Raw genomic sequence first — 27,346 nt, forward strand, 5'->3', positions numbered from 1 at the left:
AGTCTTACCCGCATCATAATTCGCCACATACCCACATTTGTGGGCTAGAAGGGACTCGGGGGCTCTGCAGCATCATCGCGCTGGTTGTGAGCGCCATCTTGGAGTGGGGAGAAGTCCTTCCACTCTCAGCGCCATCTTGGTGAGGGAGAGACACTCGCCCTGCCAGGACCCACGCATTGGAGGAGGAGGTATTATCAGTAGGACCTCCCACCTCGTTCAGGCAGACCTTGACTTGTGCTTAGTGCTAACGCTGCTCTAGCGCTGCGCGCATATCGCTCCTTGCTGTAGAATTGTAGAACCTCAATTTTAAGCTTCACTTGCCTGTTTTATGTAAATTGCGCCGAGCGCTTCGCGCTTTTAACTAATATTCTTGTACCGCTTAGGGGGAAATAAGGGAGTCTTACCCGCATCATAATTCGCCACATACCCACATTTGTGGGCTAGAAGGGACTCGGGGGCTCTGCAGCATCATCGCGCTGGTTGTGAGCGCCATCTTGGAGTGGGGAGAAGTCCTTCCACTCTCAGCGCCATCTTGGTGAGGGAGAGACACTCGCCCTGCCAGGACCCACGTGACACCCTGTTGGCCATTTAAGATGGCTGCTAGACAAGTGCGCAGCGACGGTGCGCAGCGGGGGCGACGTAGGGGCGCCGGAGGTGCGCCAGAGGTAAGCCCGTTTGCGCCCGTTCGCGTTACGGACGCGCTTAGGGCCGCTGCCTCTGGCCCCTCCTGTCTAAACCGTATAGCTTACACTCGGAGTGAGCTCATCGAACTCAGACCTGGGCAGGACCCGGTCAGACCTTCTACCTCCAAGCTAATCACCTGTGGTTTGCTTAATGTCAGATCTCTCTGTAAGCACCACACGGAAATAGCCTTCCTCATTGAGTCTGAACAGCTCGATGTCCTCTTTCTCACAGAAACGTGGACTCGGGAGGACTGTGAGGTCGAGCTGGGCTTAGCCTGCCCTTCAGGATATAAAATTAGTCACTCACCGCGCCCATTTAACCGAGGAGGGGGAATTGGATTCATTCATAGAGACTCGCTCACCCTCTCCCAGTTAAAGATTCGAGAGGTACCGGGATTTGAACTGATGGGTTTCTCAGTCAAACAGCAGGAGTCGATCTGCTGCTCGGGTGTTCTCTGTTACCGTCCCCCGGGACCAGCACCATCCATTCCTCTTTTTATTGACCTGATCTATGAACTTGCCAGCTCCCACTCCAGGTTATTAGTTCTTGGAGATTTCAATCTATGGGCAGGCAGCTCGCTGGACAATGCATTTTTCTCTCTTAGCCAAGCCTGTACAGATATCAACTTAGTACAGCTGGTGAACGCTTCCACGCACCGGAAAGGCCACATTTTGGACCTGGTGTTTGCGGATCCTCAATGGGCATCATTCGTGGACATCAAGTGCCAATATTGGACGGACCACTTTCTGATCAGGTTTTCCCTTTGGTCGGAGGACCCTTCTTCGCGTAAGGCTGGACTTCCTCTAGCTAAGCTAGAGAGACCTTGGTCCCGCATCCTAAACACTGTCCCATTGCCGAACATCTTAGATGAGGACTTCAAACTTGGCAATACAGTCGAAGATAGTTATACCCTTTTCTGTCAGTCCATAGCTAGCTCGCTGGATAAGTTAGCGCCCCTTCGGAAGTCGCGAGGGAGAGTGAACCGAGCTAGTCCTTGGTACACGAGCGAACTTCGCCAGCTCAAACTCGACTGTAAACGCGCGGAAAGGGTCTGGAGGAAGCAGTACCTAGACTCCGAGAAAATTGCATTTAGGTCTGCTATGCATAAATATAAGGCTCAAATTAAGATAGCGAAAGCGACCTTTCTTGAACTCACTCTGAGTCAGGCTCCAAACAAGGCTCAGGCCCTTTTTAAAATCGTTAAGGACCTGGCTCATCCTACGTGTGTGGCTAGTGCCGTTCCCTCGTCGCAAGCTCTCTGTGACTCTCTTGCGGATGCCTTTGAGGAAAAAATCCGTAAAATCCTAGCAGGTTTGCAGGACCCACGGAACTCCACCACTGAGGAGGGAGCTCCGGAGGAAATGGCCAGTCGACCCCTGCAGAGGGCCACTAATCTCTGTCAGGAAGCTCCGGTCACGCCCTCCAGTCGACCCCGACTAGATGAGCAGCCCCCCAGCTTGGGAGCTCCGGCGGCGGAAGCCAGTCGACCCCAGCTGAGTAGCCCTCCTTTCTTTTCTTTGGATCAGGCCCTCAGCTTGGGAGCTCCGGCGACTGCGGCCAGTCGACCCCAGCTGAACTGCTCTTCCCTCGCAGCCCCTGATTCGGCCCCCTGCTTGGGAGCTCCGGCGATTGTAGCCAGTCGACCTCAGCAGGGCAGCCTTCCCCTTCTTCCTGTGGAGCCAGCTCTCAGTCTGGGAGCTCCGGCGAGCGAGGCCAGTCGACCCCAGCTGAGTGGCCCCTCTGTCCCCACTTTGGATCAGGCTCTCTGCTTGGGAGTTCCGGCGACCGTAGCCAGTCGACCCCAGCAGAGAAGTCACTTCTCTCCTTTTTTGGAGTCGGCCCTCAGTTTGGGAGCTCCGGCGAGTGAGGCCAGTCGACCCCAGCTGAGCGGCCCCTCTGTTCCCACTTTGGATCAGGCTCTCTGCTTGGGAGCTCCGGAGACCGTAGCCAGTCGACCCCAGCAGAGAAGTCACTTTTCTCCTTCCTTGGAGTCGGCCCTCAGTTTGGGAGCTCCGGCGAGCGAGGCCAGTCGACCCCAGCTGAGTAGTTTTCCCCTTCCATCCTTGAAGGAGTTCGGCGACTTAGCCCTGACGATTTCTTCTGGCTCGCCTTTGGATCCTCTCCCTCCAAGACTATGGAGGGTGTTTCAAGAGGACCTCTTCCAGCCCCTGCATGCCATCTGCTGTCAGTCATTTGAGACAGCTACTGTTCCTAGCTGCTGGAAGAAGGCAGTGGTATCCCCGCTTTTAAAAAAACCTACGCTCGACCCTGCCTGCCTTTCTAACTATCGGCCAATTTCCCTGCTCCCTTTTCCGGTTAAAATTATGGAAAAGCTGGTCACCCGTGCTCTGTCCAGTTTCCTAGAAGGGAACAGCTGGTTGGATGAGACGCAATTCGGCTTCCGCCCAGCGCATGGGACGGAATCCGCGTTGGTGACCGTGCTAGACAATCTGCGGGCGCGAGTCGACAGTGGTCGGGCGGCATTTTTGGTGCTGCTCGACATGTCGGCCGCGTTCGACACGGTCAGCCATCCAACCCTGATTTCTAGACTGGAGGAATGCGGGGTCAGGGACAAGGCCAGGGATTGGTTAATCTCCTACTTGGACTGCCGTCAGCAACGGGTTTCGCTACCCCCCTTCAGTTCAGAGGAGCGGAGAGTGGGACAAGGAGTACCTCAGGGCTCGGCCATCAGCCCCATACTCTTTAATGTCTACCTCCGCCCCCTAGTCCAGCTCATTAAAACCTTCGGTATCTCTGCATTTAATTATGCAGATGATACCCAGCTGGTCTTCTCTCTGGAGGGACAGGATGCAGTCACACTGGAGACCTTTCATCGGTGCATGCAGGCGACAGCGGAATGGCTCCGGTTGAACTCGTTACAGTTCAACGGAACAAAGACGGAGGTTTTACACTGTTCCACCGATCGAGTTCCTCGCGACCTCCCAGTAGACTTCTGGCCTCCGTCCTTTTCAGAGACGGTGTCTGCGGCACAATCAGCGCGCAATTTAGGCGTCACTTTTGGGCCTAACCTGCAGTTGGATCTACATGTGAATAAGATCTCTTCAACATGTATGATGCTGATTCGTATGCTGCGCAAGGTCCTTCCTCTCCTCCCTGTGCAAGCCAGACCAGAAGTAGTGCGTTGTACCATCCTAAGTCGACTTGACTATTGTAACGCACTACTTCTGGAGGCCCCGGTAACACTCTTGGGCAAGTTGCAAAGGGTGCAAAATATCGCTGCTAAACTCGCCCTCTCTCGCCCCTATCACAGTTCTTCTACGGCAGCACTGCAAGAACTTCATTGGCTGCCAGTTCATCTACGGGTGCGCTACAAAGCAGCGTGTATTGTGTTTAGGGCTATTCATGACCTGGGCCCCATTCCTTTGCGACGAATGTTTGCCTGGTATTGTCCATCTAGAGCTTTACGCTCCTCGTCTTCCAGGCTACTGGTAGTTCCACGATTCCAGAGAGTGAGGATGGGGGGCCGCTCTTTCAGAGTAGCGGCAGCCAAACTCTGGAACTCTCTGCCTCTATCCTTGAGAAGCCTTGGAGATCTTTTATCTTTTAGAAAGGCTCTAAAAACTCATCTTTTTCCCAGGATAGGCTGAGCTACTGTTTTCATTGAGTACGGGTCAAAGCGCCAGGATGCCCTTGGTGGTGATAGGTTGCGCTATATAAGTATGCCACAATACAATACAAAGTATCTCTAGTTTACTCCCCTATAGCTGTCTTTCTTTTAACATAAGTGTCTGTTTCCTTCCCTTATACTTACTGTTTTTGGTTCGCTTCCGGTTCGCGTACCGGCGAGCGAACTGGGAAGCGAACTAAGAGAAATAGAGGTTGGCACAGTTCCAAATATTGTACCAATTTTGTAATAACGGGGAGGTAGTTCTGAAAAGAACTTTTTTTTTAATTGTTTTTGTTGTTTTATATTTTTTTTATTATTTTTCGGAACATTTTTTTACTTTTTTTGAATTTTTCTGAACAGTTTTATATTTTTGGGGGTTTTTCTTGGAGGGGGCAATGAAAACGATTCATTGTAAAGGGCTCAACAGGAGCAACAAAACAAAAAAAAGTATTTATTATTTTGGGCGTTTCGTACAAACTTGCATATGATAGTCAATAGCTCTGTTGATCAGAGTGATGCTTCTTTCTCCGTAGCAAATGAATCCATCGCAATATACGCAGATGTGTTTTACTTCACCAAATCTCATTTGTATATTTGGCACCATCTCCCTGCCCTCTGGTCCCGTTACTTCCGGTGCAACAGATCTTCTGGCCATAATAGGGAGATTATCTAGGTCGTTCCGAAACTGTGCAGCACTGTAGTTGGTAGGATGCCACCTAGTCATATGGCGATGCATTGTGTAGTTTCCGAAACTGTATTTTTTCTCGGTTCCTCTGGACAGTCTATCTTGACATATAAGGCAAGTTACGTATCTTGCATTTACTTTTTTCTGACCTTTGGGAATTTAAAAAAATTGCCAAATGAAGTTTTCTTTCCGGTGAGACGTCCTGGGCTCCTCAGGCAAAAACTGCCTCTCTTCGTGCTCGTCGTTCTGTTCCTCTTCTTCCTCTTCTTGTTGAATTATAACTTGAGCAGGTGGTCCACTCTTCCTTGGATGTGGTGGAGGTGGTGGGGAAGCACCAGCTGAAGCTACTAAAGAAGCCATTGCTCAGTGATCACAAAGGGTCTTTCTCTCACAATGATGAAAGTCAGAGTGAGGAAAGAAGGAGGGATTTTCATCATTTGGGAAAAACAAGAGTTCTCAACCAATGAAAAGTGTTCATTTTAGATTATATGACCTAGTCTTACATCATTAGGAAACCAAAAGTGAAATGAACCAATGAAAAGTGTTATTACCAAGTCACATGACCTGCTGTGTTTACGTTAAGCGCTTTGCAGGGCCTCCCGGTTTGCTTCCAGAAACCTGCGCTTTGCGACTCGCTTCGCGTACCAGTTCGCTAACGTAGCACGTCATATGACGTATCACGCGACAACGTGAAACGTCATGCGGACGGGAGGCGTCACGATGTTGTTTTCTAACGCGGCAGTTGCGGTAAAGAAACGTTTACCGGCTCGCGGTCTATTTCGCGGCATCAAGGTCAGCTAACGGGAAGCTTCCCGATTCGCGAAGCGGGAACGAAGAAAAAAAAATATTTACAAAAAAAATTATTCATAAACATATAAAATATATTTTTGGATTTAAAGAAGAATACATTTTACAGCTACAGATATTAGCTGTTAAAAAACCAATGAAATTCACTGAAAAAACCATAGGTTATAGACCATATATAGTTAGGAATTAGCATTTACAAAACCTTGAAAATTCACTGAAAAAACCATAGGTCATAGACCATATATAGTTAGGAATTAGCATTTACAAAACCTTATTTTACTCACACAAAACCATTGAAATTCCATATATAGTTAGTTGCACTAACTATATATCGCGCACCCGCAATCCACTGCTGATGATGTCACATATTACATCATTCATGACATGGTCAGTGACATCACTGATGACATCACTGATGACATCTCAAATGACATCACTGATGACATCACTGATGACATCTGATTTGACATCAATGACCACATCACTGATGATATCATTCATGTGACAATACAATGCATCTCCTCACATTTTAATATAACCTCTGTTTCACCCAGTGTTAAATACAGAGTATAATTTTTGAAACCATTGACACACCAATACTAGTTACTACATACGCACTCACTGATTGCTATGTCTACACACACATTCACTCATTCACCCATACAATCATTCATACATACAATCACTCATCTTTACAACACTATCATATGCACTCATACACCTATACAGACACTCACAGTCTGCCACTCATCCATGGAGTTACTCACACACGTAGTCAGTCCTGTTAAAGAATCAATGACACTTCCATTTTCTTGTCTATACAGTTAAACATAGAGCACCTTACATTTTCAAACATATACTAACATATACTTACCTTCTTATAGAATCATTGATACAAGTACACATTGATCTGCACAGAGTCACACACCTCCCAGCCAGCCAGCCACACACACACTCAGTCTCCCATACAAATACTTGGACAATCAATCAGTAACCCATATAGTTAATCATATAGCTACTGATCAACACATGCAGCAGTTTACAGAACAACAGACATAATGATGCACAAATTAAGACAGTTTAGTCACTAACCCATGCACTCAGTGAGACACATTTAATCACTCACTCATACATTCAGTCATGCACCTACTAAATCCTTTGTCCAGACACTTATACTTCCACTCATTCTTCAATATGTAAGACACATTTTAACTTTACAGAAACACACAGTCACTGGATGATGTCATCAGTGATATCATTTGAGATGTCATCAGTGATGTCATCAGTGATGTCATTTGAGATGTTATCAGTGATGTCATTTGAGATGTCGTCAGTGATGTCATCAGTGATGTCATTTGAGATGTCATCAGTGATGTCATCAGTGATGTCACTGACCATGTCATGAATGATGTAATATGTGACATCATCAGCAGTGGATTGCGGGTGCGCGATATATAGTTAGTGCAACTAACTATATATGGAATTTCAATGGTTTTGTGTGAGTAAAATAAGGTTTTGTAAATGCTAATTCCTAACTAAGTCCTCTTTCTGAACATCAATCTTATATCACTCTTCTTAACCAGAATAAGGAATCCATACTAGATGTGCTCAGTCTTGCAGTGTTACTGATCCAGAATGGATTATTACAGTATTCTGGTACCATTTTGTGCATTAATGCAGTAAGCTACCTTGATTATTCTGAATGTCCTGCAGAATAAACATCTATTACTGGAAATTTAGGACACAAATAATCAGCATTATGCTTCATCTGAGTCACTTATAATTCAGCAACTGCGTTTGTCCTAGAAACATTCCCTGAAGGCTGAGTAAAACATTATTGTCTGGATGGTGCTAAAACCTGGTTCATGTACAAGAGTCTCCCTACATGTATTTGCTTTCTAGTCCTAGAATTTAATACAGTAATTTTAATTCAGACTCCTCCCTGTCAAACAGAACTGCAAATCTAATTACCCTAGAAGGCAGTTATAATGGTCCTGTCCCCATTGCTTGGATTCACATTTAAGGTGCGATGAGGCTCTTGCAATATCAGCACTCAGAATAAAATATAAAAAGGCATAAGGCTCGACAGAATCAACTCAAGCACTTGCCCACATCATGAACATGGCCTCATTAACTTTCAATTACTAACTTAGGGGCATATCAACAAGGTAGCGATAAATACATTATTGCCGCTTTAGCATCCGTTTTCAGACGCTAAGCGGCAATAATTTTATCACCGTATCAATAAGGCTACTTGGTGTTGGTTTTCAACGCTTAGCGACAGGATTTATTATCGCCTAGCCTCGCATCGCTAATGAGATGCAAGGTAGGCATGTGGTAGGCGTGTCTGGGAATACTTCAGGGAAATCTATCGCTAACGGTGCTTCGCGATATTAAGAATGAGGCCCCGTCAGTGTTAGCGTTTCGATTTATATCGCTAACAGGCGCTTAACTCAGGAATTTAACATCAGAAATGTAACGTCTGCTAAATTCCTGACTTAGGCCTACCTGTAATGGGGGGTGGATTATGTGGCTAAAACCACTGGCCCTATCAACAAGGTTATCGTCATTTTCAATGGACTATCACTGGAAAACCAGCGATATTCCATTGAAAATGGCGATAATCCCCGCTATCACTGGGATTTGTATCTCCATGGCGTTAAGCATTGTTAATACAACGCTAACATGGAGATTATCGCCAGTGATAGCCGAAGATAGATTTCCTTACGCTAACAGTGGTCAACGATAATTATCGCTGCCGCTTGTTAATATGCCCCTTTGAGGCATATTAACAAGGCGGCGATAAATACATTATCGCCACTTTAGTGTCTGTTTTCGGACGCTAAGCGGCGATCATTTTATCGCTGTATCAACAAGGCCACTTAGCGTTGATTTTCAACGCTTAGCGACCGGATTTATTATCGCCTAGCCTTGCATCGCTAATGAGATGCAAGGTAGGAGTGTGATAGACGTGTCTGGGAATACTTCACGGAAATCTATCGCTAACGGGACTTTGCGATATTAACAACGAGGCCCCGTTAGCGTTGCGATTTATATCGCTAACAGGGGCTTAACTCAGGAATTTAACGTCTGCTAAATTCTTGATTTAGGCATACCTGTAACGGGGGGTGGATTATGTGGCTAAAACCACAGGCCCTATCAACAAGGTTTTCACCATTTTCAATGGAATATTGCTGGGAAACCAGCGATATTCCATTGAAAACGACGATAATCCCCGCTATCGCTGGGATTTTTATCTCCATGGCGTTAAGCGTTGTTAATACAACGCTAACATGAAGATTATCGCCAGCGATAGCCGGCGATAGATTTCCCCATGCTAACAGCGGTCTGTGATAATTATCTCTGCCGCTTGTTAATATGCCCCTTAATTCAAAGAAAACACTTACTCAAGAGTCACCTCCTCGTTGCTTCCAGCTCTGTTTTTTTGTGCTATATTGCTGATAGTGGCAGGTAATAATACTGTTAAAGTTAGGCTAGTGCCTGAGAGTGCTTAATTTGTAATAAAATAAATGTCAGGGCCTTTGTCAGGAGGCCACTGTAACTTGAACCACACATTGTCCAACAGCTAACCTTAACACTCCTACAAATGTGACAGACAATTCAGGCAATTCCAAGCCCCCAAAGTTATAAGAATGGCTTGGGTGGCAGGTATGTGTTGCTTTTAATGTATATTGAATGAATAAACAACTGTTGTTCTGCTCATCTCTAAATTACACAGACAGCGCCATAATGTGAAAGACTGTCATAAGTGCCAGTGTTCAGAATTAAGTGCTGGTGCTGAGCACCTGAAACCACTGGCTCAAATTAAGTACTGTTGTGGCAACATACAATCCACTTTCCTCGGCATGCAAAGAACTTGCATTTGATCAAGGGTAACATTTTCATCTCTTTCTGTATTTGACAGTCATCGATATGGCTGGAAAGTAGCATGTGCCGCACAGGCACCGCAGGATTCCAAAACATAATCAGGTTGATTCACAAAAATCTGGTTTGAAAAGTCTGCAATGTTCTCACTTATTGTTCCTCTTTTGTGCCTAGCAGATATCTTCCTTTTATGGGATTTTCATAAAATCCTGGTAGTACTACTTGAAATCTTAATTTCTTGTAGTACTCCAGGTTTGCAATATTTTTCCCAAATGAAAAATCCACATTTGCAGATCATGTGGTTATAAACATTTATGCACATATCATATTTTTAAATGTCTTAATATTTAAGAAATATGCTTCCTCCAATGGTGGAACCTCTTCCACATACTGCTTATATATGTATAACTATTATGTGTTCAATCCAGTGGGAGGGTAGTTTTGTAAACAATATTGTTAATACAATATTTTAGGCAGACAGTATTTAGACCACCATATTCTGGTACCATGACGTGAGACAACTACCTATGAAACACCCCCATTTCACCTTGGGATAGTTGACTTACAAAATAACTTTACAGCTTCTTCATATCAGTTTACTATCACAAAGTTTGCGATTCACCTTTCTTTGCTCACCTAAAGTACACCTAGTTTCTAAAAAGTCTTTATTGGATTGGGCTATGTGTGATAGCATATACAAAGGTGGGTAATGGTTCATTGGTCATGTTTTACTACCCCTTTTCAAAGGTTAACATGTTCAGACCCGATTTAGAATCTGCCCTTTAATTTTGATGGATGTGGCTGGGCTGGTATTAGCGTTATGGGCAGCAATTTTCACTGTTCTTAAACTGGGAACATTGGGCAACAACTGGTAGATTTGCATCTCCCCTCTGGCTTCTATTGTACACATTTCTGATAATTATTTGGAGGTGAGAGTCACTAACCTTAAACCTTCTGGCAAATACTGGAATACTTTAGTCGTGCAGTGGAGCACACAAAATGTCATGTCACTTGGTTACTACACACTGTTCCACTCTACCACATTACCAGGAGGTTCAAAACGACCCTGTTGTCTGAATCACAGTTTTCTTTTGGCTACTCTTCTGTGCTGCTTGAGAATACCTAATTGTTTGCTAAGCATTCTTGTTATTAAATTGATATATTCAATAAATGTATTCTCATGGATAAGAGTGCTCATTGTGTTTGCCCCTTTTTATGAGAGCGTGTAGTTTATTAATGGAACAAGCTATCTGGTTGGACCACTTACCATAACTTTCAATCCAGTTCATTACGCCCAGTTGATTATAGGGCAGGCTTCTCCAAAGAATAGCTTGCATGCTACCCTTAAGTAGGTCTCCTGTTTTGCGGCCTTACTGAAACCTATTCAAAATATTTGCTTGGTTGCATTGATATACGTATACCAAACTTTAAAAGTGTATATTCGAGATGTAAATGTATATATTTTCAAAACTCATAAGCTGATGTTTAGAGAAAATTGGTTGAATTTTCAAAATATACTTAAAGCTATTAACTGAGTGATTCATTTCAATTATGTATTGCCCACCTAGAGACATTCCACATTGTCAACTTCTTTTTTCACATTACCGCTGGTAACAGTGCCTGATGAATAAGGTGATCATTGAAAGTAATCTTGAACATGGTGGCCACTAATGAAATCTTGTCTGTTATAGTCATTATAATAATAATAGTAACGCATGATTATTTTCATTGAACCTAAGTAGCTCTTTTTACAGAAAATGCTGGAGCCCCGTGATAAGGCATAACAGAATTGCAAGAGTAGGTACAGCTCATAGTGCAATTTTGCAGTGGAATTTACACTGATGCTGAGTGCAGAGATTACATTTTGCACTAACAAAAGCAACAACAACATTTCATATCTCGCTGTACCCACAAGGGCACACACACCCATAGTTATAACACCTTGGCAGAAAATTGGTAATACTTTTACATGTTAATGTAAAAATAACTATTTGCTTTTTTTCCCTGAAAGCCCAAAGACTGCTAACAGCATTGAGGTGACAAGCACAACAGGAATCAATAAGAAGGGGTAAGTTTGCAATAGCTGTTTCTTTTTTATGTTTGGCTTTAATGTGAATTTATTGTCAGCTAAAGGACTTAACATATTAGGGAAGGACGGGTGTCAGCTACTTAAACCGAGGACCATGTCATGGCATGTTCATAAAGTTTCTCTGGAAAGCGTTAAAGTGAGGGTTGTTAAAAACTGGGAGGTACTTTAGAAAATATATAGAAATATATATGAACAATGTGGATGTTGTCAACAATGAGTTCTGAGTGGCATCAAATAGACAATGCACATTTTATAGTTGGGATAGGGATGTCCAGTGATGGTCCACTCAGACATGATCCATGGCAGTTTTTATAAAATATCAACAAAAGTTCTAAATGGAAACCATCTACATAGACAGTGGCTATCCTGTTCATTTGGAAAAAACCTGGCCGTTTTGAGCAAACAGGTGTATGTGCGGAGTAAAGTGTAGTGACCCTCTACTTATGTATACTTACTTTCACAAAATGCTTGTAGTTGATGTTCGGCTTATGATATTTTTGACACAATATGTAAAGCATAATATTCTACTAATATACCAGAAGAATGTTGGATTTCCTAACTACACTTAAGGTTAGGGCAAGGTTTACCAGTCTTTTTCTCATTGAGGAGCCCTCAAATGTTATTTTATATCCTGAGGTTTTTCTTACCTAAGAAATCATTTACAGGCCAGAAAGACTTTACAGCAGAAATTATTGTAAAGAAAAGGCATTTGTAAATATCTGCTCTACAGGGAAAAAATAGTGAGCACTTATAAAGTGTACTAAACACCCCTCGCGAAATCACTCCCAAAAATAACTCATTTCTAAAGTGTCGCTGTTGCTGTGATCTGTGAAAATGCATGTACTACGCAAGACCGAACTTTGAGCCTGATCATCACTCTTAAATAAAGATAACCATATTTTCTAACAATGTGACAGAAGAGAGATCAAAGTAAGACCAGAATACAGAGAATACTAGGAAGCGGTCTCAAAGCAAAAGGGATTCTTGAAAGGGTGTCCGCTGTGCTTCTGTTTTTATTTTGGTGGCACAGCGCTTGCTTTTCTGTCCCAACCAGTGAGACTCCTCCTTAATAATATCAAATGAACACAAACACAATACAACTAAATATAACCTTAAATGTGAAGTTACTCCAGACTTAACTGTTGGAGAACAAAATATACCCACAATATTTTAAGTGCTATTTGGTATTATTTGCTATATTTTCAAATTTCCTTTATTAGTTTATTTTTATATATGTATTATTCCAAACCTTCTTCTTCTTCTTCTTCTTCTTCTTCTTCTTATTATTATTATTATTATTATTATTATTATTATTATTATTATTATTATTATTATTATTATTATAAACTGGTTTCACAAGGAATTATTTCAATGGACTCAAAAACCCTAGAGTTCCACTGAACCCTGGTGGGGAAACCCTGGGTAAGGGTTTGAAAGGAGAGTTGTGCTGACTGGGGATATATGAATGATGAATATTGTGCTCAAGCTCCTCATTCCAACTTTCCTTCGTTTATCAACACACCTATTTCTACCTTCGCTTTACATCCTTCTGTATACCATGGCTGAACCGGAATTGGCTTGTGGGAATTTTAGTTTGTACAAATTGTTTTTTTAACTCAATCGGTTTTGGAGTATTTTTAAAGGGCTGCTAATATTCAAGGCAGCATGAATCTGTAGAAAAATAAAATGATGTTATAAACCAGTGACAATAGAATTGTGTCAAATATAGTGGATTTCTGGGTTTACATTTGAAAGGCAGAGATTCTGGGTTCATCAACCAGTTGGGTGACTTAGGCAGGTTCTCAATGAATGCATAAAATGTATACAGGGCCGACTTTAGGGCAGTGCGACTGGTGCGGCTGCCCTGGGCGCTGACCTGTGGGGGCTCTGCGTTTATCAATCACTTAGGATTGGAGAGATGAGATGCATTTATGCCCGGTGGCAGTGAGAGAATATGAGGATGCGGTCATAGGGTGTGGGGGAGCCAAAAAGGATTCTAGCACTGGGTGCGACCAGCGCTAAAGCCGGCCCTGAATGTATATGTTCTTGGTTCGCAGGTATATGCTGGGTTAGACTGGAGCTGGAGTTTGAAAAAGGCTATTCTTGAAAAATAGTTTCCTGTCCTTTAATGCTCTCGGAATCTGGGGGATAACATGAGCAATATTGTCTGTGCATCATAAAATTGTCACCTCTTAGATAAGATCCGTGCTGGATCATGCTAAAGGCGAGATAGAGCATCAGGATTAGGATTCACCCACAAGGTGACAAACATGCTTGCACCATTAAAGTGCAATGGGAAAGGTGGTCCAGGCCATTTTGAAAAAGTTGTCATAATTCTTTCTCAAACTACATTATAAAGGTATTTCAGTTGAAGTCTAAGGTTCATGCTATTCTTGTTCATCTGCCTCTCGGCCTAGTGCACACATACATACTCTACCTTGGACACAATTCATCTTTCAATTGCCTCATATTGAATCTGGTACACCCAAAACTTTGAATGCAAAGCTTTCACATAAAACACACGCACTACCTCATACTATAGGCAGTACAAATACGTGCCTCACCTCCGAGATGCGTCTGTGCATGTACACAAGTGCACATGCAACACACACACGCAACCATATTGATATTTATATTATGAGAGACAGGTCAAGTGAAACCCATTCCACCTCTGAGCAACTCTGGACCATATTTAGAGCAGACAGGATATTCTGTGAAGATATGTTGGATTTCCCATCCGCCATATTACAAGTGCCATTGGGAAAAAGGCACTTGTAATATGGTAAACGGAACATCCACCACGTTTGGGACTGAGTATCCCGTTCGCCCTTATTTCTGATGAGTATATGACATAATTAAATTATTGTGTAGATCCAAATTCACAGTAATTTTTTTTATCACGTTCGTGCTTACATATATTTGTTGTGATTTATGTAGGGCAGTATTATGAAAAGCAGTATCTCATTATTTGTTTCTGTTATTTCCCCGTTAACCTGACAATTGCCATGGTTTCTATCCACAGGGGTCAAGATCTTGGCAAGCTCATTGAAATAGGAAGTGCCACAGAGAGAAGCAGCAGCAGGTAAGCCTTTTCTAATGTTCTCCATCTCTGGCACTTTGGGGAATAATATGGCGTGCAGATTTCAAAGTTTCTACCCTTTTTTGGCTTCTTAACACAGCTCTAGGCGACCAACTGGGTTTTACTAGCTACAAGGGATATCTAGCAATTTCTGGATCCCACACACCATCTGTCTGGTGCTCCTGCCTTGGAATTCTGATCTGTCCCATTCCACATCTTTTAACGTATTTCGATGTATTCCAGTGCCAAGCGCTTCCCTGGCAGTGCCAACAGCATTTTTATTGTGCCATCTAGAGCAATCAGTCCATGCTGCGAAGATGCACGCTGGGATAAACATGAACCCACATTCAATCTCTTTATGCACTCGCCCACCCAAACAATGTTCACTTTAATGTATAGGCTCTTAGAGAGATAAGTATTTCCTGTATGTAGCAACCAGCTTTACTAAATGCCTAAACCTTTCCTGCAAGTATATTTTCATCTTCCTTCTGCATGCTTCCCTATAATTCCCTTGTGTGAGGGAATCTGTGGAGTAGGTCATTGGTGGTGGTGGTGGTGGGGGGGGGGCACCAAAAGTGATTGTCGCACTAGGCGATACGAATGCTAAACCCAGCACTGGTCGCAGCCACTCAGACAGGAGGGTGATGGATCTGTCACAACTCACATTAAACTCCTCCTGCCTAGTTGGTTTTATTCTTCCAAGCAGCACTACAGCTCTGAAAACAGTCGATAGAAGCACAACAAAGGTTACTACTATTGGTTGGCTTGGATATATTTGGGATATTCGTGAACATATTAACCGAGTTCTTGAAGCTTGGCTCAGGGCCTATACCACTTCTCTGTCCTCCTCTTCCACGTGCAGCTCCCTGTGGTTAACTTCAGTAGCGAGTTTGATGCATTTTTGAGAGGCCCATTCTATTCGTTTTCCACACATATATTCTGCCTTTTTAGGGGTGGGGCACACAGCTTGATGAACCACAAAAATCTCAAAAATTATTTTGCCCTGTCCAGGGATTTTAAATCCCCCCCGCACACCCCAACAGTCTGTACCCAACATGGAAGTAAGTTTAACCGCAGACCAAACATGGAGAAGAAAAACAATCATGCCAATCAATCAGCAGTATGTTTAGGGCACCTAGCAAACCCAGAAGTAAATCCATGTATGCGTGCCAGGATTCTTTGTGAATTCGTGGCAGACGTAAACGAAAGCATCGTCAGGCGGCAACGTATGTCATTCTCTTGAACTATGTACACATTTTGCCTTAAATGCTGCAAAACTCTGGCTGTAAAACCAGGACAAATACTGCAGTAAAAGTGAACGAGAAAACAAAGAGATGGTGTCTCTTCATCTATGGAGCTCGTGAAAGACAAATCCCTTCTCAAGGCAAACAATGGGCTCAGGGCTGCTCCATTAAATCCTTTGCACGGTGGGATGTGGTGTTAATTGGTTTGCTGCTGTGGCTGATCACCCTATCAGCAGTTCTTTCCTTTAGCATCACGTTAATGGTCTTCTGCAGAGCTCTGACTGTGTTTGCCGGTACAGTGTTTGTTTGTAGTAATTAATGTAATCATTCAGATCAGCAGAGGAATCAGCACTTTCTTTTGGTGTTTTTCTCTGCTGCATTGAGTTCAATTGTCTGTTTCGACTCAAAAGGGATGGAAATCAAGCAACGAGGCTTGCTTCCCAGACTGGTTGTAAAAAAAGTTAGGAAACAACAGGAGTGGGATGATTTGCATAAGTGCAATATAAGAATGCAACACAAGAAAGAACAATTACGAACCTTATGGAGTAAAGATGCACATTGTGTTGGTTGGCCATAGACTTGAGATGCAGTCAATTTCTAGTAAATAGTCATAAACTAAAACTATCCCTGAAATCTCTGACATTGTAGTCGTGTGAATATAGCACAAATGCTATGTGCATCACTCACATATAGGCGTGCTCAGGTCAGAGTTCACAGTCTTACCACTCAAGTGAATCAGCCCCAATGGACTTGCCCAGCCGCCTGACTCTCAGACACGTTCACACTCTCTCAACAGGAGAGTTCGGATGCCAGCTAGAGGTGTCTTTTGGTCCCCGCTGCATACGCTGGGCCTGCAGTCGTTAGTGTGCGAAGCGGAATCAGCAGTCCTACACCAACACAATGGTGAGTGTGTCTGCAGTCAAGGTCGTCGCCACAGGCACAAATATGGTGACAATCACATAGAGATGCTGCAACATGCACCTCCAGACAACAAATGGCATCAGATTTCACGCGAAACATACAGAACAGAGTTGGCAGCCCAACCTGGGGCACTGATTGGGACATATGACACTTGTAGATGCAGCCTCTTCTGGTTGATCACTACATCAGAAGGTGTAGCTCTGCATGGGCCGGGTACGATAGGCAGTTGCAGTCTCACATGAACTGATGCTTGGGGCAGTCATGACCGACCACAGCACTGGGCAGTTGCAGTCTCGCACAGGCTGATTGTGATGTTTGGCAGTGGTGTCCACGCACGAGCTGATCAACTCAAGTTAGTGTGGCCGCTCACAGACCGACTCACCTGCTGACAGTCGCGGCCCCGCACAGGCCAGGTTTGACACAAATCTTAGCCCCAACTGGGCCTCAGAAATTTCAGTCATTATGAGCCTGGTTCCTGCCAGGAACCAGCACAGAGACACTGCAGGCCTGCTGACACAGGGTCCTCAATTCGCTCTGCTCAGTTCCTTTCTTCTGGGGGACCAACAGACACCTGGAACATGCTGCCCCTTTCTTCTCCTGGCTAGACACTCTTACTGAAGGGTTGGCCCACTCCCTCCCTCTTTCAGAAGGCAGGCAGGCTTGTAAGCTTTAGAGCAGATATACCGCTCCCTAAGCATGAGATCCAGAATCAGGTGATGCCCCCTCACCTCTGGGAGGCTGTCTTTCATGCAGGCACCAGCCACCAATGGAACGCCTCCCGGGAGTCGAGTAACACAACGCAATGATTGTGCAGCATTGCATTTCTGTGGATTTATCAAGCCACTCAGGTCCACGCAAGGTGGCCTTGCGTGGCTTGACAAATTGCATCTCAAGGGTTGCGTCGCTTTTGCACCCTGTTACGTGGTGCAAAAGCGATGCAACCCTTGATAAATATGGCCCTAACTCTAGTAACAAAAACGAGGCAGCTTTGCAAGAGGATTTGTAAAGTAAGGCTATCACCGCAGGTCACCATCAGTTTCGGACTCCCCGTGCGCCTGTTTACCCCGGCGAGTGGCATTTGAAATGGCGGCCGCTACGTTTTCATTACTCGCGCGATTAACCTTTGGAGAGATGTGGAAGGGCTCTCCTTTCTGTTCATTAACACTGCAGAGATGCGCCTGATTGTTTGTATGCCATTATGTGCTGTCCATGTCAGCCGGGAGCCTGCTATGAATATCTTTCCTTCCACAAATGAATTGCTTTTACGTTTTATGAGGCATTTAAAATGTGCATTCAGTTATGCAGAGCCATGCTTGCTGGTCGCACGCTGAAGGCATAACTAATAAATCCAAAGGAGTAATTTTTCTTAGAGTTTTTTTTTTATTCGATGTCCCCTTCTCGTCATTTAAGACTTTAATTCTGGCTAATTGACATGCAGATGCATTATGAATAATTTATACAATTTTTGTTCTTTTTTTTATTTTTAATGAAGCCAAGGGTTGGATAACAGCATAGAAGTAACAAGCTCCGCTGGGAAAAATACCAAAAGGTAAGCGCGCGTGACCTGTGGACATTTCACCTTAATTAATGTGCAAAGTAGCTTGTTGATGGACGCGCCACATGTTCTACTAATACATTTCTCGCGTTTCTGTCACACAACCTTCTTTTCCAAGCAACCCACGTCTGTAACTTCATTTTGTTCTATGTTTAGCACTATTAAAGTTCACTGTATGTATTGTGACGTACTCTGTCCATCACCTTTTCCAAAATCGATTTTATCCACACTATGTGTGGGAGGGTATACTCAGACGTGAGTCCCTTGCTCATTGCACCATCAGGATTCAAGCAAGCCGGGCCGAAGAAGGCTGTGATGCCAGAAACCGGTCCCCGGAAGCTTGTTTCCTTCCCAGTATAAGAATTGGCTTGGTAGTTTGGTTTGCCCTGTTCCCATCATGCACTGGGACAGGAACAGACTAATTTGCATATAGCCAGGTTCTGAGCTGGGATGGTGCAGTGAGCTAAAAAACAGTGATGGATTAAAACCATGATCTATTGACTTGGTAAGAGTATTCTGCATCATTCAGAAACTCTGTCCATCACCTTTTCCAAAATCGATTTTATCCACACTATGTGTGGGAGGGTATACTCAGACGTGAGTCCCTTGCTCATTGCACCATCAGGATTCAAGCAAGCCGGGCCGAAGAAGGCTGTGATGCCAGAAACCGGTCCCCGGAAGCTTGTTTCCTTCCCAGTATAAGAATTGGCTTGGTAGTTTGGTTTGCCCTGTTCCCATCATGCACTGGGACAGGAACAGACTAATTTGCATATAGCCAGGTTCTGAGCTGGGATGGTGCAGTGAGCTAAAAAACAGTGATGGATTAAAACCATGATCTATTGACTTGGTAAGAGTATTCTGCATCATTCAGAAACTCTGTCCATCACCTTTTCCAAAATCGATTTTATCCACACTATGTGTGGGAGGGTATACTCAGACGTGAGTCCCTTGCTCATTGCACCATCAGGATTCAAGCAAGCCGGGCCGAAGAAGGCTGTGATGCCAGAAACCGGTCCCCGGAAGCTTGTTTCCTTCCCAGTATAAGAATTGGCTTGGTAGTTTGGTTTGCCCTGTTCCCATCATGCACTGGGACAGGAACAGACTAATTTGCATATAGCCAGGTTCTGAGCTGGGATGGTGCAGTGAGCTAAAAAACAGTGATGGATTAAAACCATGATCTATTGACTTGGTAAGAGTATTCTGCATCATTCAGAAACTCTGTCCATCACCTTTTCCAAAATCGATTTTATCCACACTATGTGTGGGAGGGTATACTCAGACGTGAGTCCCTTGCTCATTGCACCATCAGGATTCAAGCAAGCCGGGCCGAAGAAGGCTGTGATGCCAGAAACCGGTCCCCGGAAGCTTGTTTCCTTCCCAGTATAAGAATTGGCTTGGTAGTTTGGTTTGCCCTGTTCCCATCATGCACTGGGACAGGAACAGACTAATTTGCATATAGCCAGGTTCTGAGCTGGGATGGTGCAGTGAGCTAAAAAACAGTGATGGATTAAAACCATGATCTATTGACTTGGTAAGAGTATTCTGCATCATTCAGAAACTCTGTCCATCACCTTTTCCAAAATCGATTTTATCCACACTATGTGTGGGAGGGTATACTCAGACGTGAGTCCCTTGCTCATTGCACCATCAGGATTCAAGCAAGCCGGGCCGAAGAAGGCTGTGATGCCAGAAACCGGTCCCCGGAAGCTTGTTTCCTTCCCAGTATAAGAATTGGCTTGGTAGTTTGGTTTGCCCTGTTCCCATCATGCACTGGGACAGGAACAGACTAATTTGCATATAGCCAGGTTCTGAGCTGGGATGGTGCAGTGAGCTAAAAAACAGTGATGGATTAAAACCATGATCTATTGACTTGGTAAGAGTATTCTGCATCATTCAGAAACTCTGTCCATCACCTTTTCCAAAATCGATTTTATCCACACTATGTGTGGGAGGGTATACTCAGTCGTGAGTCCCTTGCTCATTGCACCATCAGGATTCAAGCAAGCCGGGCCGAAGAAGGCTGTGATGCCAGAAACCGGTCCCCGGAAGCTTGTTTCCTTCCCAGTATAAGAATTGGCTTGGTAGTTTGGTTTGCCCTGTTCCCATCATGCACTGGGACAGGAACAGACTAATTTGCATATAGCCAGGTTCTGAGCTGGGATGGTGCAGTGAGCTAAAAAACAGTGATGGATTAAAACCATGATCTATTGACTTGGTAAGAGTATTCTGCATCATTCAGAAACTCTGTCCATCACCTTTTCCAAAATCGATTTTATCCACACTATGTGTGGGAGGGTATACTCAGACGTGAGTCCCTTGCTCATTGCACCATCAGGATTCAAGCAAGCCGGGCCGAAGAAGGCTGTGATGCCAGAAACCGGTCCCCGGAAGCTTGTTTCCTTCCCAGTATAAGAATTGGCTTGGTAGTTTGGTTTGCCCTGTTCCCATCATGCACTGGGACAGGAACAGACTAATTTGCATATAGCCAGGTTCTGAGCTGGGATGGTGCAGTGAGCTAAAAAACAGTGATGGATTAAAACCATGATCTATTGACTTGGTAAGAGTATTCTGCATCATTCAGAAACTCTGTCCATCACCTTTTCCAAAATCGATTTTATCCACACTATGTGTGGGAGGGTATACTCAGACGTGAGTCCCTTGCTCATTGCACCATCAGGATTCAAGCAAGCCGGGCCGAAGAAGGCTGTGATGCCAGAAACCGGTCCCCGGAAGCTTGTTTCCTTCCCAGTATAAGAATTGGCTTGGTAGTTTGGTTTGCCCTGTTCCCATCATGCACTGGGACAGGAACAGACTAATTTGCATATAGCCAGGTTCTGAGCTGGGATGGTGCAGTGAGCTAAAAAACAGTGATGGATTAAAACCATGATCTATTGACTTGGTAAGAGTATTCTGCATCATTCAGAAACTCTGTCCATCACCTTTTCCAAAATCGATTTTATCCACACTATGTGTGGGAGGGTATACTCAGACGTGAGTCCCTTGCTCATTGCACCATCAGGATTCAAGCAAGCCGGGCCGAAGAAGGCTGTGATGCCAGAAACCGGTCCCCGGAAGCTTGTTTCCTTCCCAGTATAAGAATTGGCTTGGTAGTTTGGTTTGCCCTGTTCCCATCATGCACTGGGACAGGAACAGACTAATTTGCATATAGCCAGGTTCTGAGCTGGGATGGTGCAGTGAGCTAAAAAACAGTGATGGATTAAAACCATGATCTATTGACTTGGTAAGAGTATTCTGCATCATTCAGAAACTCTGTCCATCACCTTTTCCAAAATCAAAAAAAATGTATTGTGACACTTTACATTTGTTTCACAAATCTACCTGAGCGTGCTGAACTGAAGCCTCATGCAGTAAAGTGAATTTCTGTCTTTGAAGGTTACATCTACCAATAATAGATCTGGACAGAAATTCACTGAGGAGCAGTATTTGATGCACCCACAACATATGCACAAATCCCTTTGCAGCAGAATGAGCCTAAAAAGGGCTCACTTCAAGGAAGAACAGCCAAACATATAAGCTGATGAAAGAACCAGCTGCTGAATATCTTTAGATTTGTCAGTGTGCTAGACCTGAGCATTGCAATATATAATCTTAGCCATGAGGATCTCCCTTTCTTGTGGGCAGAATTGCACAGTGCTGCTCCACCACGGACAGTGGCAGAATGAGCTGGCCTTCCTCCCTCAACATGGTTTTACTATCTCATGAAGTTCCCAGTGAAGTGGGGGTGGATGGATATAGCATATTACACTGTGCACATTTGCATATATTATTTAAGCATACAGGAGTATGCCTGAGGCCAGGGGCATAGCTTCCGTTGGTGCAGAAGGTGTAGGCGGCACCGGGGCCCAGAGGGCCAAGGTGTCCAATAAACCCTGATTATCGATGTATTTTACAATTCTTAACACAGGTAGGGACCCCATTCCCTTACTTTCTCTAAGGACCATGATGCACTGGCTAACCACTGCATGTGGTTGAAGGGATTTACAATGTTATCTCCTTCCCAGGACATTCCTTAAAATGCACACTAACAACTTTAAACATCCAACAGGTAGTACTAACACTTGTCAGGCAGACAATGAACCAAGGGCCTTGAACATGCTGTTTAGATCCAATAACAGTGTGTGACAATGCGTTACACGTGAAGATAGCTGAGAGAGTTATTGAAACCTTTCCAGAACCCAATGATTATGGGTTCAAACCAATTAACCAACCTTTGATTATTCCAGGAGTGATGGAAGCAACATCTGTTGAGTTACTTGGGATACCTACAGAGCTATTTGTGCCTGTAAAGTGTCTTTTAAATAATAAGATTGGAAAATCTCACATTTTGGCATGAGGCTGCTTCTAAAACTCCACAGATGAAAGCTGCTAGAGCAATCCACAATGGCCAACATGCTTGACACACACACATACCAAGACAACATTCTGGATGATGAAATTGTTACTTACTGGTAATCTTTCTTATCCTTACTATAGTCCACCTCGTCATAGTCATCATGTGTGAGGCTGTTCCACCTCCCACACGGACCACTACCAAAGCCAAGATTCAATTGGCTTATAAAGGTACCTCCCACCCCAGCCCCTTCCTGTTTGTTACTAACCTCATAACTTGTGTACAGGAACTGGGAAGGAGGGCGGGATCTCACTATGATGAGTAGGACTATCCGAAGGGTAATGAAAATTACTGGTCAATAACAATCTCATTACTCTACATCTCATACTCCTCTTCATAGTCATCATGCGTGTGGATGTACAAAAGAAAAAAAAATAAGATATGTACGCAATTTATGCTGCTGATAGAGTATATAATTATAATCAACAATTACTTCATTGCTATTTTAATCACAGAAGCACCAACATTAAAATCATAATTTAAAAAACTCCAACTTACAATGTGAAAGGAAAGTGTGAGGGTTTGTCCAGGTGGAAGCTCTGCATATCTCTTCTCGAGACACCCCCCAACCTCTGCTCAGGAGGTAGCAACCACCAGAATTGGCTAGGTAGTACGCTATCTGTCAGGTTTTCACCCATGGAAGCTTAGGTCTGGGAAATCGCTTTCTTGACCCATCTACTGATATTCACCATCGCTGCCTTCTTTCCAATATTTGCTGATCCATATGAAACAAAGAGAGACTGAGATTTTGGAAAGTCTCCTGATCTCTTCAAATACATCAGCAAAGCCCTCTTGACAGCCAAGGATGATGGAACGCTATCAGAATCCTGAAAAACAGGTAGTACACTCCCCTGAGAAAAGTGACACGGAGTTTGTGTATTCAGTCTGAATTTGGGGTCTGTACGAAGAAGTACCCTGTCTGGAAAAACTTCAAATAAGGATAAGAAACCTCCTCTAACCTCTGAGTGGAGGTTATGGCCACCAAAAAAGATACCTTAGAATAAACCCAGGAGCTATGAGTTTGCTCCAAAGGTTCAAAAGGGTCTTTCTTTACCCCCTGGAGAACCAAAGAGAAATCCCATGAAGAAAGAGGTTAGAACACACTTAGGGCCATATGTATCAACATTCCGTTTTGCGATTCCTAAATAGCGATTTTTAAGGAATCACTATTTAGAAATCGCAAAATGGTATGTATGTAGAAATTCGCTTCTTTTAGCGATTTCTTAAAATTCCTTAATTGCGATTAGCAAATTGCTAATCGCAATTAAGGAATAATTTCCCATTCATTTCTATGGGCCAGGAGGCCCATAGGAATGAAGGGGAAATGTGCGATTCGCAATTTGCTAATCGCAAATTGAGAATATTTTTAAGGGTGCAGGGGTGTCCAAAGGACACCCTGTTGCACCCCTGAAATCTGCATGGGTGCACATGTGACGCACATACATGCCCTAAGGGCATGTATGTGCGTCACATGGCACTTTGAAAAATGAAAAAATATGCATTTTGAAAGGAATTCGCAACTTACCACCAACTAGAAGTTGGTGGTAATTTGCGATTCCTTAAGGCCAATTTGCTATTTTTTTTAGCTTCTTACATTGCATTTAAGGAATCGCAAAATTTGCGATTCCTTAAATGCAATCGCAAGATAAGGAATCGCATATTTTGCGATTCCTTATTTTTCAAGCAGATTTCCTTGATGCATACCATTAGTCCAAATTGCATTCGCAAACGCCAAAATTCTGCGAATTTCGGCATTTGCAAAGTCAATTTGGCTTGATACATATGGCCCTAGGCCTCTTCAAGATAACATACTTAAGTAGTTTGTTCACTAAAAGGCAATCTGTAATAATGCTCCAGGAGAACATCTACAAGAGAAAATTGCTGCACATTGAGCTTTTAGGCTTAGGGGGCTAAATCTCTCAAAATTCTGTCCCTCAAAAAACTTAGAATCTTGAAGGGATCAACAGAGACTAGCTCATAACCTGACTGACTGCCCCAATTTGAGATGGAGCCCCAATGTTTCACATATGCTTTCAAAGTCAAATCTTTCTTAGAACACTGAATGTCACTGGCCACCTCACCCGGACATCATAAGAGTTGTAGGCAAGACCTTTCAATCTCCAGACTGTCAGTTTAAACTGATGCAACTGTTTGACAGCCAGTACTGTAGACTGAGGATGTGAGGACTGAAGAGGTAACAGGAGGCAAGGATCTGTTGTTATCTGTGATAGAAGAGGAAAGGACGGTCTCCTTGACCGAAACGGAGAAAATAAGATAATTGTAACACTCTCCCTCTGTATCCTCTGAAGCACCTTCGGGAGAAGGGAAATCAGAGGGCCACCATACAACAGATCCTGAGGCCAGGGCATCTATCCCCATGACCCCGGATACAGCGTTTCTGTACAGAAGAAAGGAAGAAGAGCATTTGTGGGAGATGGAGAAAGGCCTCTGACAGGCAGACCCCACTTGCTTGTCAACAACTGAAATGATTCCTGACTGAGGTGTAAAGCTATTGAGGACAGTACACTCCATCTGGGTCTGTCTGTCCTATAATTTTCCGAACCTGGAATGTACATGACTCATTACGAGACAACATTCCTTTCTGCCAAGGAAAATATCTTGTTTGCCAGACTAGCTAATGTTAAGTCTCTCAACCCCCACCCACTTCGCCCCATCTGTTCAGAAAGGACTTTGTGAACTGATTGTCTGTTCTCTCAAGAACAGGCTTGGTTACAGGTGAATTCTTGAACACACGGAGAGCCCTGCTGAATGCTGACAGTTCTCGCCAATGGGAGATATTCTGGCTCTCTGCAGGGATCCAGCTCCCTTGGAGTTTCTGGTTTCCCAGTGTTGCTCCCCAACCACACTGCTTTGCTTCTGTTATAAGAACTAGAGGTAAGGGCTCTGCCATCTTGACTCCTTTCTGTAGGTTTGAGGAAAGTAGCCACCATTGAAAATCCTGGACAATGGACTGAGAGACTGGTATGTAAGTTTGGTGTTTCTCTGGAGATGGAGACCAGTGACCCAGAACATGAAAAATTCATGGTTATAAATGATGGCGAGCCTATACAACTATTGCAGTGCACAAAGCCACCAGGCCTTCAATTTTCAGCCTGTGATGAGCTGATGCTGAACTGGAATGGATGAGGTGTTGAATCTAAAATTGCAGGTTCTGTATTCTTGGTTCTAGGAGAAAAAGCTTGTGCTCGCTTCATGTCTAGAAGAGCCCCTATGAAGTGCTTCTGCTTCGTAGGAATCAGTTGTGACTTCCTCTTGTTGTGAGTGAAAACCCATGAACTGTAGGGTCGAACAAGGCAGCTTTGCATGTTCCTCAGCCTTAGTAAAAGAATGAGCAACAATTAGCCAGTCATTCAGATATGGAAAACAACTGAACACCAAACATGTGGATGAGCCACTACTGGAGCTACTACCTTGGTGAAGACTCTCGGGGATAACATGAGGCTGAAAATTAACACTGCAAACTGATAATAAGTTTCCTGGATTGCAAAATAAGGAAACTTCTCGGAGTCTTGATGGATAGGCATGTGGAAATGTTATGAGAGAACGTGCACATTGCATAAAATTGAATATGGACACACAATCTGCTTCCACCGAAATATTGGTGTAGGATGCCATTGCCAAACAATTAGTTATACCAATGAGGAAAGAACTGATCTCAGCCACTGCAAGGAGTCGCTTTCCATGGACCAAATAACCCATTGTCCAAAAGGCTTCAGAAATGCTCACCAATATGATCATGGCGGGATAACATACGAGATAGAAATTGTGGGACATTGGGCCGAGTGTAATAAAAGAATGTTGCAAAGAGTGGTTGCAGACTACACACCAACATTTTAGAACCAGGCTTTAATTTTCCAATGTGATCTATGTCCTAAAAGGTGACATCACTAACTCTCCAATCACTTGGGGGTGGGGGAGGTCAAAGAAAGACCTTTCTCTTATTTACTAGGCAGGTTGTATATTTAAAGTATTTTACATTCACTCAAATAAAACACAATAACATTTTTGTTTTAAAGGATGTCAAATAAAGGGCTACATTGCAGAATAGCGGGAAATTCAGACTTTAAATTACGCAATTTGAACAAATGAACACTGTGCTGCAGAATATGCAGTACTTGAAATACATTTTCAAGGATGCATTTAAATGCTTGTGACAAGAACGACCGTCCAAAGTCATGAGCAGGTGCTTCGTTATGAATATTTCACAACTACTATCATGCGATTCAAAGATGCTCCATCCAGACAAGCATTTCACTTTCAATCTCGTCCGTGGAACGCACGCACCTGTTTTCTCACGCATGTGCCTGGAGGAGTCACGCCTTGCTTTCTTTCTGAAT

The 27,346-nt window shown here is 43.7% G+C and overlaps 1 protein-coding gene across 7 annotated transcripts in view; it reads left to right on the forward strand.

Annotated features, from left to right (window-relative positions):
* Positions 1-27,346, forward strand: part of SCEL (sciellin) — a 490,458-nt gene that overhangs the window by 360,899 nt on the left and 102,213 nt on the right. For all 7 annotated transcript variants that reach the window (XM_078657473.1, XM_078657474.1, XM_078657476.1 and 4 more), the window contains 3 exons: positions 11,701-11,757; positions 14,801-14,860; positions 18,515-18,571. In XM_078657473.1, coding sequence (XP_078513599.1) covers positions 11,701-11,757; positions 14,801-14,860; positions 18,515-18,571 — 174 coding nt within the window. The remainder of the gene's footprint in view (positions 1-11,700; positions 11,758-14,800; positions 14,861-18,514; positions 18,572-27,346) is intronic.

The sequence above is a fragment of the Lissotriton helveticus genome, chromosome 8, assembly GCF_964261635.1.
Source record: "Lissotriton helveticus chromosome 8, aLisHel1.1, whole genome shotgun sequence".
Lineage (NCBI taxonomy): Eukaryota > Metazoa > Chordata > Amphibia > Caudata > Salamandridae > Lissotriton > Lissotriton helveticus.